At 46.4% G+C, this 14,850-nt stretch overlaps 1 protein-coding gene, 2 non-coding genes and 1 pseudogene across 3 annotated transcripts; all 4 read left to right on the top strand.

Annotated features, from left to right (window-relative positions):
* Window positions 1-1,856: 1,856 nt before the first annotated feature.
* Window positions 1,857-2,077, top strand: LOC123118320 (small nucleolar RNA U3). The gene has a single exon (XR_006457866.1). It is a non-coding gene; the product is annotated as a small nucleolar RNA U3 (small nucleolar RNA).
* Window positions 2,078-5,190: 3,113 nt separating this feature from the next.
* Window positions 5,191-5,410, top strand: LOC123118319 (small nucleolar RNA U3). The gene has a single exon (XR_006457865.1). It is a non-coding gene; the product is annotated as a small nucleolar RNA U3 (small nucleolar RNA).
* Window positions 5,411-7,647: 2,237 nt separating this feature from the next.
* LOC123118324 (uncharacterized) lies at window positions 7,648-7,780 on the top strand (annotated as a pseudogene).
* Window positions 7,781-8,496: 716 nt separating this feature from the next.
* Window positions 8,497-9,869, top strand: LOC123117327 (putative D-cysteine desulfhydrase 1, mitochondrial). The gene has a single exon (XM_044538103.1). The coding sequence runs from the start codon at window positions 8,565-8,567 to the stop codon at window positions 9,768-9,770; it is 1,206 nt and encodes a 401-aa protein (XP_044394038.1). The 5' UTR covers window positions 8,497-8,564; the 3' UTR covers window positions 9,771-9,869.
* The last annotated feature ends 4,981 nt before the right edge of the window (window positions 9,870-14,850 follow it).

Raw genomic sequence — 14,850 nt, forward strand, 5'->3', positions numbered from 1 at the left:
ATAACCATCTATTGATCAACGAGCTAGTCAACTAGAGGCTCACTAGGGACATGTTGTGGTCTATGTATTCACACATGTATTACGGTTTCCAGTTAATACAATTATAGCATGAACAATGGACAATTATCATGAACAAGGAAATACAATAATAACCATTTTATTATTGCCTCTAGGGCATATTTCCAACAGCGGCGACTACGGAGGGGAGGGGGTGGGGTGGGGGTGGCGGCGGCGGGGATTAGGTTTCCGCCCGGGCCGCTCGCGGGAGCGGCACGAGGGTCGGGTTTTCTAAATTGTTTTCAAAGTAATGTTCTGCATATATCTCCTACATTTACTCAAGATATTACAGAGCACTAGAACTAATATATCTCCTACATCCAGCCTCCGCACTATCCATCTCAACAATGATAGGCATCGTCGTCCTGTGTAAGACAAGGTCTAGGCCTTCTCTACACGCCGAGAGCTCCTCCTCCAGCGCACTCTCACATGTGCGGATTTCTCTGCATGCGCTATATATGATATCCCCTCTATCATCTCGAAGGATCATGCCTCCTCCCGCTACTCCTGTGGCTGCAACAAAGCTGTCGTCTGTGTTAAGTTTGGCCCAGCCCGCACTAGGGGGGCCCAGCTCGGCCGCGTCGTCGCTATCCTGCAGGGCTGCATGCGCGGCGGGCCATCGCAAACCACCATCTTCCCCTTCTCCATATTGGCATGTGGATGTTGCTGGATGCATAATAGTGAAGTAATGTAGCCATGTAAGAATCTACGATAGCCCTCAGCAGGAGGTGGCGGTTTGTCATGGTTAATCTCATTGCGAACATGCCATACTTTCCACATGATCATGAGGACCACCAGCCTCGCCGTCTCATCCATGGGTTCCTACAGGGCGAATAGCCACTCTGGCCCCGTGTCCCGTATGGTCTCCACCTTGGGGTATGTTCCAGTCCATCGCCATGACCCTCCATAGCTCCTTTGCCAGTGGGCACCTGCAAAGCGCGTGGAATTCATCCTCGCGTTCAACACCACATAGGGGGCATACGTCAGTATCCTCGAGGTGCCGTGAAGCCTTGTTGGCCCAAGTAGCAAGTGAATTTGTGACAACCCTTCATGCATATACGGTAGTTTTATTTATTTTACTCTCTGCATTGTTCTCATGATATTCATCCATGCAGCCTCTCTTTCCTGGGGAAAATTCAGTTGATCAACTGGTTGAGATTATCAAGGTGAAATCTTGTAGTATGTACGACATTTGGAACTGCTTTCTCCTGCGACATGCATTCTTTACAATGACATGTTCAGCCATAGTACTCCAAGAAGGGAAGAGACCAAGTGCATGAATCCAAACCACACGGAGTTCAAATTCCCACAGATTAAGGCTCGTCCGTCGCACAAGGTAATGTGTGAATATTATACCTGTCGTGCAAAATTGCCTGGCCTGCACAATTGCTGTTATAGTTGGCGGCAGGGAGAGTTTTAACATTGACTAGCGTGCTGATAATTTGTGAGAAATAATAATTGACAAGTGGATACTGACATTTGAGAAGAGCTTCTGAACTGTTATTAGTAACAAAAATGGAAAGCTGATGCACGGAAAAAGGAAAGAAAAAGCCATACTTTTTTTTAGGTAGGAAAAGAAAAAGCCATACGAGACTGATGTCTCTCAGATGGGCCGGGATCTGTCTATCTAGCAGGCAGCAGCCCACCAACCTCACGGGCCAGCAATTACGAGTCCTTCTAAAAGCTCCCGCCGAGGGGCGCTGGCGCTGCTGTGCAGCAGCACGCCTAACATTAGTCCCACCTCGCCAGTTTACAGGGAGCAGAACCAGCTTATAAGCCGAGGCGCATCCTGAGGTAGCACGACCTTACTTGAACAGGATCTGTTCTGTAGGCTCGTACCGCTGCATCCTTTACCAATAAGGAGGCAAGCACTTCAGTCTGGTTGATGCATTCTGACCTCTGGGCCAGAGCGTGATTAACGGCCAGGATTCCCCCTGATTGGGGCAATCCACGGCTGTAGAGGATCGTTCCTGCCTTGCTCATGCCTGTGCAGGGTGGCCCAGAGGTTGTCTGACAGACTACAACATCTTTTTTGTCCTTCTGTTTTTTTAGTCAGTCTCTTTTTTCAGAAGTACTCTATGATGTATCGTTCTGGGAATTGTCTGTCTGTCTACAACCCCATAATCTATATTTGCAATCACACATCTAATATTCTCTGTGACAAGTACAGCCGAACAAACCAAATGCTTCTGTGGCTCTATCAGACTGCAGTTTTTTTAGTCAGTCTCTTTTTTCAGAAGTACTCTATGATGTATCGTTCTGGGAATTGTCTGTCTGTCTACAACCCCATAATCTATATTTGCAATCACACATCTAATATTCTCTGTGACAAGTACAGCCGAACAAACCAAATGCTTCTGTGGCTCTATCAGACTGCAGTTGCCTCTGTAATCTATCTGCCAGAGCGAGCTTGCACTTACCTTCTGGAACACAATGTCCGGCGGCGCGAGCTGCAGCTTCAGCGCGCATCTGGCATGGAACTTGCACTTCGTGTAATGTGACCTCGCCCGACAGAGCCACCTCCATCTCGAACTTCCCATCGCATTCTCCTTTCTGAACTCGGCGTCGCCTATCGACATAATGAACAAAGATCAAACTGAAGAGTAATTCAGTATATACAGAGGGGGCGATAACTGAAGATTGAGGGATGAAGGATACACATAACCAAGGACGCAAGGAATGAGTAAGAGTGGAGAACTAAAAATGAAAGAGCGATCACCATCCACCTCTTCCTCCTATACCCCTTCAATGTCTCGTGAGTGATGGCTAAAAGAGTGATAACTAAGTAAGGAAAAAAAAGTGATGGCTAAAAAAGGAGAGTGAAATCTGAAGAAAAGACTGGGGACTAAACAGTTACCAACTTTATGCACATGCGCTAGCTCGGTTTTATCAACAATTCTTGTAAAGTATGACAAGTTTTTTTAAACTAAAAGTCTAAAAATTGATCCTAAAACTGAGAAAAATAAAAATGAAGGTCTGAAGACTACTCCCTCCGTTCAGAATTACTTGTCTCGGAAATGGATGTATCTAGAACTAAAATACGTCTAGATACATCCATTTTTGCGACAAGTAATTCCGAACGGAGGGAGTAGTAGAGAGCTAAACTCTCATGACTGAACACTGAGAAGACTAAGGACTAGTAATTAAAACTCAGAGCACTAGCTACAATTGGTGGGTGGCTGAACTCACCCGACAGTGCCACCTCCACATCAAACTTCTATTTTTCTCTTAAAAAAACAGTATATAAGTTCTCCATGTTGGGTGCTGCCATATTGATAATCGACCTAGCGCTGAGTAGATAGTATAGCTGAAGAAGAATAGACTGAAATCTGATATGAGTGTTGCTGTTTCTAGAAAATTATAGCTGATAGAAAAGCAAATGGATATTAGTAATGAAAAGCAAATGAAATTACAAAGGTCTGAAATCTGAGCTGAGCCTTCAAGTTTCTAAATAAAATTATAACTGGCAGAAGAAGAACAAGAAAATGCAATGACTGGTGACCAAAAGGCCAAAGAGAGCAAAAACCGCCTACTGGCCAGTGATTTTTTCAACACAAGACTACTCACTAATGGTGCAAAAGAAAAGCTCCCCTTGTAATGAACTAACAATAGGCAAATGAAGCAAAGCTGCACAAAAATACTATAGCATAGATGGTTGTACTAAGCCATCAAAATGAAAAGCAGGAAGCAAAACCTAGCAATAAGCACCAAGCACCGCTTGAAAGATTGTGCACTAATCCATACAGATGTGTTTCTTCACAGAAAAAGGACAGTAATAATCTTCAGAAGACATTATTTAAAAAAAACAAGTATATATTCCGTTAATAGAGTTTACTAGCAACTATGTATCGAAAAAATGATTCGACGGTAAAAATGGTGAAATTATCCAAAAAGGCTAAAATTGCATCACCAGCCATAGGAGTAGGACACTTCAGAACTTGATTAACACTAGTTATTCACTCCAGAAAACAAAAAGAACCCCACACAACTAGTTGGCAAGATGAAAAAAAAATAGCCTCATGAGCACTAAACTACTTTTACACTTTCACATCGCCATAGCAGCAATGCAGCATCAACAAGACAAAAATGAGCTACTGTCGGCGCGATGAACAAGATGAAATGAGCCGACAAAACACCACCACTAGCCACAATATGTTAGCTTACTTCTGCCTAGCTCTCTACCAAAAAATCTTTTTTTTTCGATAATCAGGGGCTCTCCTCCCGGCTCCATTTTATATAAAATGAAACCACAGCCATACACCCCACCTCGGTTTTTTGTAGCAGCAGAGAGTAACACAGCAAACTCTCTGACTCTCACTCAACTCTGCTCTAAGAACAGCACTCTCCAGATACAGGACCCATACAGTACAGCCCATATTTTCAGCAGTTATGAACATACTAAATAAGCAGCAGGAATCAAACACGCGGAGGGAACAGATTACAACACTCAGGCCTGATCACATGAATTCTATCATCGAGCTCTAGAGTCTGGATGCAGCCTTAGGAACTCTGCAAAAATTTCATGTCTGCCTCAATTAAAATGGACCCATCTTATCTTAGGCAAAGAAAGGCAGGAGCAGGGTACGTGGGCAACCTTGCAAGGATCTGAAACTGAGTCACAAAACCGAACAGAGGAGCAAGGTTCTGAAACAAAGCTCCCGTCCTGAATCGAACGGAGAACCAAGCACACGACTGGGAAAATCAAGCCATGGTGTTCGTCAGACTGGGTGGCGCGCATCGGCGCCTCCGGCCGCGGCGACGACCGGCGGATGAGACGAGGCACTGAGCGAATATGACATAAAAAAAGGCGGAGCTCGCCGTACCTGCTTCGCCGGCGACTCACCACTAGCTCCAGACTGATGGACCGAAAAAGGAAAGAAAAAGCCATACTTTTTTTTGGGGGTAGGAAAAAAAAACCATACGAGACTGATGTTTCTCAGATGGGCCAGGCTCTGTCTATCTAGCAGGCAGCAGCCCACGAACCTCACGGGCAAGCACTTACGAGTCCTTCTAAAAGCTCCCACCGAGGGGGCGCTGGCGCGGCTGTGCAGCAGCACGCCTAACATTAGTCCCACCTCGCCAGTTTACAGGGAGCAGAACCAGCTTATAAGCCGAGGCGCATCCTGAGGTAGCACGACCTTACTTGAACAGGATCTGTTCTATAGGCTCGTACCGCTGCATCCTTTACCAATAAGGAGGCAAGCACTTCAGTCTGGTTGATGCATTCTAACCTCTGGGCCAGAGCGTGATTAACGGCCAGGATTTCCCTGATGGGGCAATCCAATGGCTGTAGAGGATCGTTCCTGCCTTGCTCATGCCTGTGCAGGGTGGCCCAGAGGTTGTCTGACAGACTACAAAATATATTTTTTTTCCCTTTTGTTTTTCAAGCCAGCCATTTTTTTCAGAATAACTGAAGACTGCTGGAAAACAAGATAACCGAGGAGGAAAGAATGAGTAAGAGTGGTAGACTAAAAATGAAAGCCTGATCGCCATCCACCAACTTTATGCACATATGCTAACTCGGTTTTATCAATAATTCTTGTAAAGTATGACAAGCTGTTTAAACTAAAAAGTCTAAAAACTGATCCTAAAACTGAGAAAAATGGCTGAAGACTAGCAGATAGCTAAACTCTCATGACTGAACACTGACAAGACTAAAGGACTAGTAATTAAAACTCAGAAGCACTGGCTACAATTGGTGGGTGGCAGACCTCGGCCGACAACGCCACCTCCACTTCAAACTTCTATTTTTCTCTTGGAAAAACAGGGTATAAGTTCTCCATGTAGGGTGCTGCCGTATTGATAATCGACCTAGCGCTTAGTATAGCTGAAGAAGAATAGACTGAAATCTGATATGAGCCTTCCTGTTCCTAGAAAGTTATAACTGACAGAAAAGCAAATGGATATTAGTAATGAAAAGCAAATTAAATTACAAAGGTCTCAAATATGATCTGAGCCTTCATGTTTCTAAATCAATTATAACTGGCAGAAGAAGAACAAGAAAGTGCAATGACTGGTGACCAAAAGGCCAAAGAGAGCAAAAACCGCCTACTAGACTCGTGATTTTTTCAACAGAAGACTACTCACTAATGGTGCAAAAGAAAAGCTCTCCTTGTAATGAACTAACAATAGGCAAATGAAGCAAAGCTGCACAAAAAAACTATAGCATAGATGGTTGTACTAAGCCCATCAAAATGAAAAGCAGGAAGCAAAACCTAGCAATAAGCACCAAGCACCGCTTGAAAGATTGTGCACTAATCCATACAGATGTGTTTCCTCACAGAAAAAGGACAGTAATAATCTTCAGAAGACACTATTTAAAAAAACAAGTATATATTCTGTTAATAGAGTTTACTAGCAACTTTGTATCGAAAAAATTGATTCGACGGTAAAAATGGTGAAATTATCCTAAAAGGCTAAAATTGCATCACCAGTCATAGGACACTTCAGAACTTGATTACCACTAGTTATTCACTCCAGAAAACAAAATGAACCCTACACAACTAGTTAGCAAGATGAAAAAAAATAGCATCATGAGCACTAAACTACTTTTACACTTTCACATCGCCATAGCAGCAATGCAGCATCAACAAGATAAAAATGAGCTACTGTCGGCGCGATGAACAAGATGAAATGAGCCGACCAACACCACCACTAGCCACAATATGTTAGCTTACTTCTACCTAGCTCTCTACCAAAAATTCTTTTTTTTCCCGATAATCAGGGGCTCTCCTCCCGGCTCCATTTTATATAAAATGAAACCACAGCCATACACCCCACCTCGGTTTTTTGTAGCAGCAGAGAGTACACAGCAAACTATCTGACTCTCACTCAAGTTTGGTCTAAGAACAGCACTCTCCAGATACAGGACCTATACAGTACAGCCCATATTTTCAGCAGTTATGACCATACTAAGCAGCAGGAATCAAACACGCGGAGGGAACAGATTACAACACTCAGGCCTGATCACATGAATCCTATCATCGAGCTCTGGAGCCTGGATGCAGCCTTAGGAACTCTGCCAAAAATTCATGTCTGCCTCAATTAAAATGGACCCATCTTAGGCAAAGAAAGGCAGGAGCAGGGTACGTGGCCAACCTTGCAAGAACCTGAAGCTGAGTCACAAAACCGAACAGAGGAGCAAGGTTCTGAAACAAAGCTCAGGTCCTGAATCGAACGGAGGGCCAAGCACACGACTGACAGGGAAATTCAAGCCGTGGTGCTCGTCGACTGGGTGGCGCGCATCGGCGCCTCCCGCCGCGGCGACGATCTGTGGATGAGACGAGGCACTGAGCGAATATGACATGAAAAAAGGCAGAGCTCGCCGTACCTGCCTCGCCGGCGAGTCACCACTTGCTCCAGACTGATGGACCGAAAAAGGAAAGAAAAAGGCATACTTTTTTGGGGGGGGTAGGAAAAAAAGGCCATACGAGACTGATGTTTCTCAGATGGGCCAGGCTCTGTCTATCTAGCAGGCAGCAGCCCACGAACCTCACGGGCCAGCACTTGCGAGTCCTTCTAAAAGCTCCCACCTCGCCAGTTTACAGGGAGCAGAACCAGCTTATAACCCGGGGCGCGGCAGGAGGTAGCACGACCTTACTTGAACAGGATCTGTTCTACAGGCTCGTACCGCTGCATCCTTTACCAATAAGGAGGCAAGCACTTCAGTCAGTTTTTTTTGTAGCAGCAGAAAGTAAAACAGCAAACTCACTCAACTCTGGTTTAAGAAGTAAGAACAGCACTGTCCAGATACTGGACTCGTACAGCCCATATTTTCAGCAGTTATGAACATACTAAATAAGCAGCAGGAATCAAACACACGGAAGGAACAGATTACATACAACAGTCAGGCCTGATCACATGAATGCTACTTATCATCGAACTCTGGATGAATCCTTAGGAAGTCTACCAAAAATTCATGTCTGCCTCAATTAAAATGGACCCATCTTAGGCAATGCCAACCTTGCAAGAATCTGAAACTGAGTCACAAAGCCGAACAGAGGAGCAAGGTTGTGAAACAAAGCTCCCGTCCTGAATCGAACGGAGGGCCAAGCACACGACCGACTGGCAAATCAAGCCATGGTGCTCGCCGACAGTCGACTAGGTGGCGCGCATCGGCGCCTCCGGCCGCGGCGACGACCGGCGGATGAGACGAGGCACTGAGCGAATAGGACACAAAATGGCGGAGCTCGCCGTACCTGCCTCGCCGGCGACTCGCCACTCGCTCGTGCCAGGGCCAATGGGGGAGCCCCCTCCGTCCCGCCGGCAGCTCGCCGGCAGCTCGCCTCCCCGCCCTCGTCCCGCTGCGCTGTGACAGCGATGAACTGACACGTGCCTCCGCATATAGGAAAAAACAAACGCGTGGACGCCCTGGAAACTGGGCCAGGCTTCAAACCCGGTAAAAACCGACGCCCGAAGCCCACATGAGCGACAGGCCCGACGGACAAACCCACGAGAACATCGCTCAAGGATTTCAATCCGCCGCCGTCGCCGCCGCCACCGGAGCAATGGCGCTCAGCACCTGTATCCTCCCTTCGTTCTCCCCGCAGGCCGCCGTCCTACGCCGTACGTCCACCGTCGCCAACGCCGCCGCAGCCCGGATCGGCGGCTTCCTGTCCAGCAAGCCCTACGCGCCGCCGCCCTGGGCGTCGGGCCTCTCCCACGCCCCGTCCCACACCTTCTCCCTCGGCCACTTCCCGACCCCGATCCACAGGTGGAGCCTGCCCGACCTGCCCAAGGGCACGGAGGTGTGGATCAAGCGGGACGACCTCGCCGGCATGCAGCTGAGCGGCAACAAGGCGCGGAAGCTCGAGTTCCTCGTGGCGGACGCCGCCGCGCGGGGCGCCGACTGCGTCGTCACCGCCGGCGGCATCCAGAGCAACCACTGCCGGGCGACCGCCGTGGCCGCCAAGTACGCCGGCCTCGACTCCTATCTGATACTCTGCACCTCCAGGCTCCTCGTGGACCAGGACCCCGGTCTCGTCGGCAACCTGCTCGTCGAGAGGCTGCTGGGCGCGCACGTCGACCTGGTCTCGCAGAGAGAATTTTTGAAGTTCGGGAGCGTGGCTCTGACTGAACTGCTGAAGAAGAGGCTCCTGGAAGAAGGCCGGCGGCCGTACGTGATCCCTGCCGGCGGATCAAACGCACTGGGGAATTGGGGATACATCGAAGCAGTCAGGGAGATTGAGCAGCAAATTCAGTTATCCGGGGGCGATGTTCAGTTCAACGACATTGTCGTCGCGTGCGGCAGCGGCGGGACCGTCGCCGGCCTCGCTTTGGGGTCGCAGCTGAGTGGCCTGAAGGCCAAAGTCCACGCCTTCTCTGTCTGCTATGGCCCTAAATACTTCTATGACTGTGTTCAGGGTCTGATCGATGAGCTTCAGTCTGGTCTAAACTCACATGATATAGTCAGCATTGAAGATGCCAAGGGCTTGGGTTATGCCAAGAGCACGGGTGATGAACTTAGATTTGTGAAGGATGTCGCTGCGGCAACAGGCATCGTGCTCGATCCGGTCTACACCGGGAAGGTGGCATACTGTATGGTGAAGAACATGTCAGATAATCCAGGCAGGTGGGAAGGGCGAAGGGTCCTCTTTGTGCACACCGGTGGTCTCCTTGGGTTGTATGATAAGGTGGATCAGTTGTCGTCTTTGGCCGGGGGCTGGCGCAGAATGGACCTTGAAGAACCTGTGCTCCATGCAAATTTCAACTAGGACTGGCTGTTTATCTTTTGTGGGATGTGTTGCTGATTTTGTGCACCCACGACCATAGCAATTGAATACTACTTATGGGAATTGATTTGTGTTTTTTTCTGTCAGGATGATCTGATTTCCAGTGATAGCTTTTAACAAATCGATACTGAGGTTTAGCTTCGCGAATATGATTGATTTCCCATGCTTTATTTCTGGCCACACATATGCTCGATCAGCTTCAAATCAATAACCGCGCCCCGCTATCTGATAAAATGGCTGTTGTTCTAGCAACCAATGCTACAGATTCCTATATGCCGGGCAACTCAGGCCAACCATCTCTTTGATCAGATAAATTTGCCATGCCATTAGTGCAGGATTCCTTCACATATCCAGAGATTGAAATAAAGAGGCTGGTAGATTGGCAAAAGGAAGCGATGATTGGAAATAGGAAACCTGTAATTTTTATGAATTCAGGTCATGCTTCCTGCTCTGTTTTCTTTTGTTCTGTATAATCAGCCTTATGGCATAATAATCATGCATGTAACATACATGTTTATCTAATCAATGAATACCCCTGAGGGTGTTTTCCTTAAAAAAAACAGTGTGTTTAGAAACTTGCAAATTTTACACATACCATTTGCTGTCTCAAATGAAGGTTAATTTGTACTGAATGCTGGGTTGAGCTCGCAAGCGTAACACAGCATTAAGAGGGATTTACTACATTGTACTCCTCTGTAAAGTGTGATCTAAACGCTCCGTCCCAAAATAAGTGTCTTAACTTTGTACTAACTTAATACAAAGTTGTACTAAGCTTGAGACAGTTATTTTGGGACGGAGGGAGTATTAAATTCTCACATAAGGAGAGTATAGGCTTGCAGTTGCAGTAGTGAAAAAGTTTGGCTACTAGACATAATGTATCTAAAAATTAGATGTTAGTTTAAGTTTAACACAAAATTAACTAATCTCAACCTACTATCATACTATTGGTAAATTGCGTGCGTGAATTGCAACTCTCCTAAAAGTAGGTAAGGTCATGTTTCATACTTGTAAAACTGCACCACCCAAAATCAGCAACCATTTACTTGTACTGAAAGCTAAGAATACTGAACCACCATGATATACCAAGACCAGCCACCAGTTTTCTAGTGTATTCTGGTGAACTCTTGTGCTACAAGTTAAGCACATTTAGTTCATGGGCTGCTATTCTAGAAAAAGGAAAAGCTCATGTGCAGTCTTCATCATTATTTAGATATATTAAAACTGAGCACCCTCCCAGCCCTCTCAAGCCATTAGCGTTTGCATCCATTGGATCCTTAATTCAATGCATTTATGGCCGTTGGATATGCTCTGGATCGCCCTCAGTTCGTTGTTAACATCTGCCAGGTGTTATGGGCCGCTGCTCTGGTCGCATTTTTCGGCCTATGTGGTAAACTTCAGCCTAATGGGCCGTTGTCCTCTTCCGGACCCGTAGCAGCATAAGTGCCTTTTTCCAAAAAAAAATACATTATCTCAATCGGCAGAGTCGCGTGCCTCCCATCTATACCTGGCCAAACCTCGGGCCGGGCCGGGCTTCGGGCTGGGCCTAGCCAAGCCCGACACAAAAAACCCAGGCCCGGGCCCGGCCCGGCCCGGCCATCGGGCCTGTGTTTCTGGGCCCGAGCCCGGCCCGAACACCTAAAAGCCCGTCGGGCTTCGGGCCGGCCCGGCCCGACCTTCACAAAACTGCAAAAACGACAGGCCTGGGCCCGGCCCGGCCCGGCCTTCGAGCTCAAAAACTAGGCCCGAGCCCGGCCCGGGGGCAGCGTCGGGCCGGGCCGGCCGGGCCGGGCTTCCCATGGCCAGGACTACTCCCATCCCTTCGCTCGGCGGCTCTCTCCAGATGCGATCGGCATGCATGACAACCGATGCCGCCATGCCGGACTAGAGCGACGATCCATGGCGACCGCGCTGGTTCGTGAAGCGCCTCGCCGGGCGATGGGGCACTGGGTTGGCTCGATCCGTTCGATTGCACAGCACGGGATGATGGTCTGTGGCGGCAAACATGCATCCGTCCTTTGAAGTTCTATTGCCAACTGACGATGATTGATGGAGAGTTTATTCGGCCATTACTAACAGTCAATGTGCGGACTGCTGGTTATTGTAGGTCAGTTACAGTTGGTGATTCATAATTTTCATTCAACTTATACACGCCTATATCATCCCAACTGTGCCGCTGCTCGTTCCCCACTCTCCTCACTCCCGAAAACCAATCTCAAGCAACAATATGTTATTCTCATGTCTCCTTCCTGCATCTCCTCTTCCCTAATACTTCCTCCAACTTTGGAATTTGTTTTGTTTACTGATGTTGTTCTTCGTGCCCACGAAAAAAACGCAGGTTCTGTACAAGACGAATCAGGCACACACTATTGGCTTTCTTACCTTTTTTCCAGCTGAATCTGTCGATATCCAATGGTTACCGGACAGGTTAGTATGAGTTTGCTCTTATGTCTTGTTTAACTAAATTTATGCCTAAACTCAATATATGTGTCTATGTACTTTCTAATCGTATGATGTGATGTTACTCTAACTATTTAAAATAATTGCATCCTATCGAGCAGGTTATTTAGCAAGTGAAAAATGCGAGAAAGAATTGTACAAGGCGTTGATGCGTCGACATCACACTGTGAATCAAATGAAAATATTGTGGGTCACTCTGACGTTGTTGCTCGCCGCCGTCGCACTAGCTTTTGCATGTGGTGTTCCTCTCCTTGCTGTACTAGGGAGGAGGGACCATGGTTCTTGTTGCATCCTACTCACTTAGGTGAGCACGTTTTCTGATTGACTTCTGGATCAACTTGAAACTGGGATGTTAGGTTTCATGCTTTTCCTCATGACAGTCGTTTTTCTGTCAGATGAGATCTCACATTAGTTCTGTGTTGCATCTGAGAGACATAGTAAGATTTTTGAAGCTCTGATGTTTACTATAGACGGTGTGTGGGGTAGCTGAAAGATTGAGAATCTGTACGTAGCTGTGGCTAATGAAGCTGACTTGCACTCCCCAATTGTGTTACCATATGCCATGTCATATACTCTATTTTTTGTGATGAGAATTGCTCTGAATATACATCCACGTTAAAGATCTCAGTATAAATGTGGCGAAAATTATTTATAATGTGATTTATTCTGAATATACTGATAGATTGCTTTGGATCGGATAGGTTAGATCTTTCGGTACACCTACCTTCTCCTGGTGTGGATGAACTCGATCCAGCGCCGACCATGGTGGTGTGGAGACGGCGGCGATGTGGACTGAGATGGTGGCGGCGGAGCTTCCCGTCGGCCTAGCGCAAAACCCTAGATCAGATTGGTGTGTCGGTGGTGTTGTGGTGGACGGTCAACCTCTTAATCCGTGCCCCGGCACCCCACCTCTTTATATTGCGCTGGCGACAGGGGCCCACCAACCATGGTTTGGTTGGGCGCCCCCGATCAGGGCACGAGTCAGGGGCCCGTTTGACCCGTTGGGTTCGAACGGGATAGAGATCAACCTAACATTCTCCCCCTTGATCTCAACTTTACTTTTAACTTTATACTTTCTAGTTTATTTGTTTCATCACATATTGGTACATAGAGCATGTTTCATCGTCACAGCTCAATTGCCGATAGAATCATTCAGGTACAACATACGTTTTGTTCAGAAACAAATTCTGTTCCTTTTGGGCCTATCCAGGAATCATAAGGCTTTCCCTTAAACCCATGTCGGCTAAGTGTTTCTTGAACACATTGGGTGGTAAGCCTTTCGTTAGCGGATCCGCAAGCATATCTTTTGTCTTTATATGCTCAAGACTTATAGTTTGATCCTGGATTTTATCTTTCACAACATAATACTTTATCTCTATTGTTTTGGCAGCATTACTCGACTTGTTGTTGTGAGCGTAAAATACCGCGGGCTAATTGTCGTTAGTGGTTTGTGAATGCAATCTACCACTTTCAAGTCGGGTACACATTTCTTTAGCCATATCGCCTGCCCCGTGGCATCGAAGCATGCTATGAATTCTGCATACATCGTGGATGATGCAACTGTCGACTGTTTGGAGCTTTTCCACGAAATAGCTCCCGCAGCGAGGGTGAATACGTATTCTGACGTGGATTTTCTATCATCTTTGTCCCCCGCAAAATCTGCGTCTGAATACCCTTTTATCTCTAGGGAATCAGATCTCATGTATGTTAGCATGTAGTCCTTCGTGCCTTGCGCATAACGCAATGCTTTCTTTACCATCTTCTAGTGCTCTATGCCTGGATTCTCTTGATATCTACCGAGTACCCCGGTGATAAAGGCTAAGTCAGGGCGAGTGCACACTTGTGCATACTGTAAGCTGCCAACTGCCGAAGCATATGGTACTCCTTTCATTTGATCGATCTCATACTGATTCTTGGGACATTGAAATTTCCCAAAATTGTCGCCCTTAACTATAGGAGCAGGTGTGGCTTTACTCGCATGCATATTATACTTTTTAAGAACCTTTTCTAAATATGCTTTCTGCGATAGTCCTAAGACTCCATTGTTTCTATCTCGGTGAATTTCTATGCCCAAAACATATGGTGCTTCACCAAGATCTGTTATGTCAAAATTCGAGGATAAGAACTTCTTTGTTTCTTGTAGTAGACTAACATCACTGCTAGCAAGCAGAATGTCATCCACATACAAGATTAGGAAAATATATTTCCCATTTTTAAACTTTGCATAAATGCAGTTATCCTCAATATTTTCTTTAAATCCAAAGCTTTTAATCGTTTGATTAAACTTTAAATACCACTGCCTAGAGGCTTGCTTTAATCCATAAATGGATTTCTTGAGGTGGCATCCCATATTTTCCTTGCCTTCCATGATAAAACCCTTGGGCTGTTTCATGTAGACATTTTCCTTTAAATCTCCGTTGAGAAATGTCGTCTTTACATCCATTTGATGTAACTCTAAATCAAAATGAGCAACTAATGCCATTATGATTCTAAAGGAATCCTTACATGAGACCGGAGAAAATGTCTCTTTGTAATCTATCCCTTCTCTTTGTGTAAATCCTTTTGCTACGAGTCGTGCTTTATATTTTTCTATATTCCCTTTAGA

Source organism: Triticum aestivum, chromosome 5B (assembly GCF_018294505.1).
Source record: "Triticum aestivum cultivar Chinese Spring chromosome 5B, IWGSC CS RefSeq v2.1, whole genome shotgun sequence".
NCBI classification, from domain to species: domain Eukaryota; kingdom Viridiplantae; phylum Streptophyta; class Magnoliopsida; order Poales; family Poaceae; genus Triticum; species Triticum aestivum.

Coding starts and splice junctions, on each gene's coding strand:
- LOC123117327 (XM_044538103.1), top strand. CDS start 8,565: ATGGCGCTCAGCACCTGTATCCTCCCTTCGTTCTCCCCGCAGGCCGCC.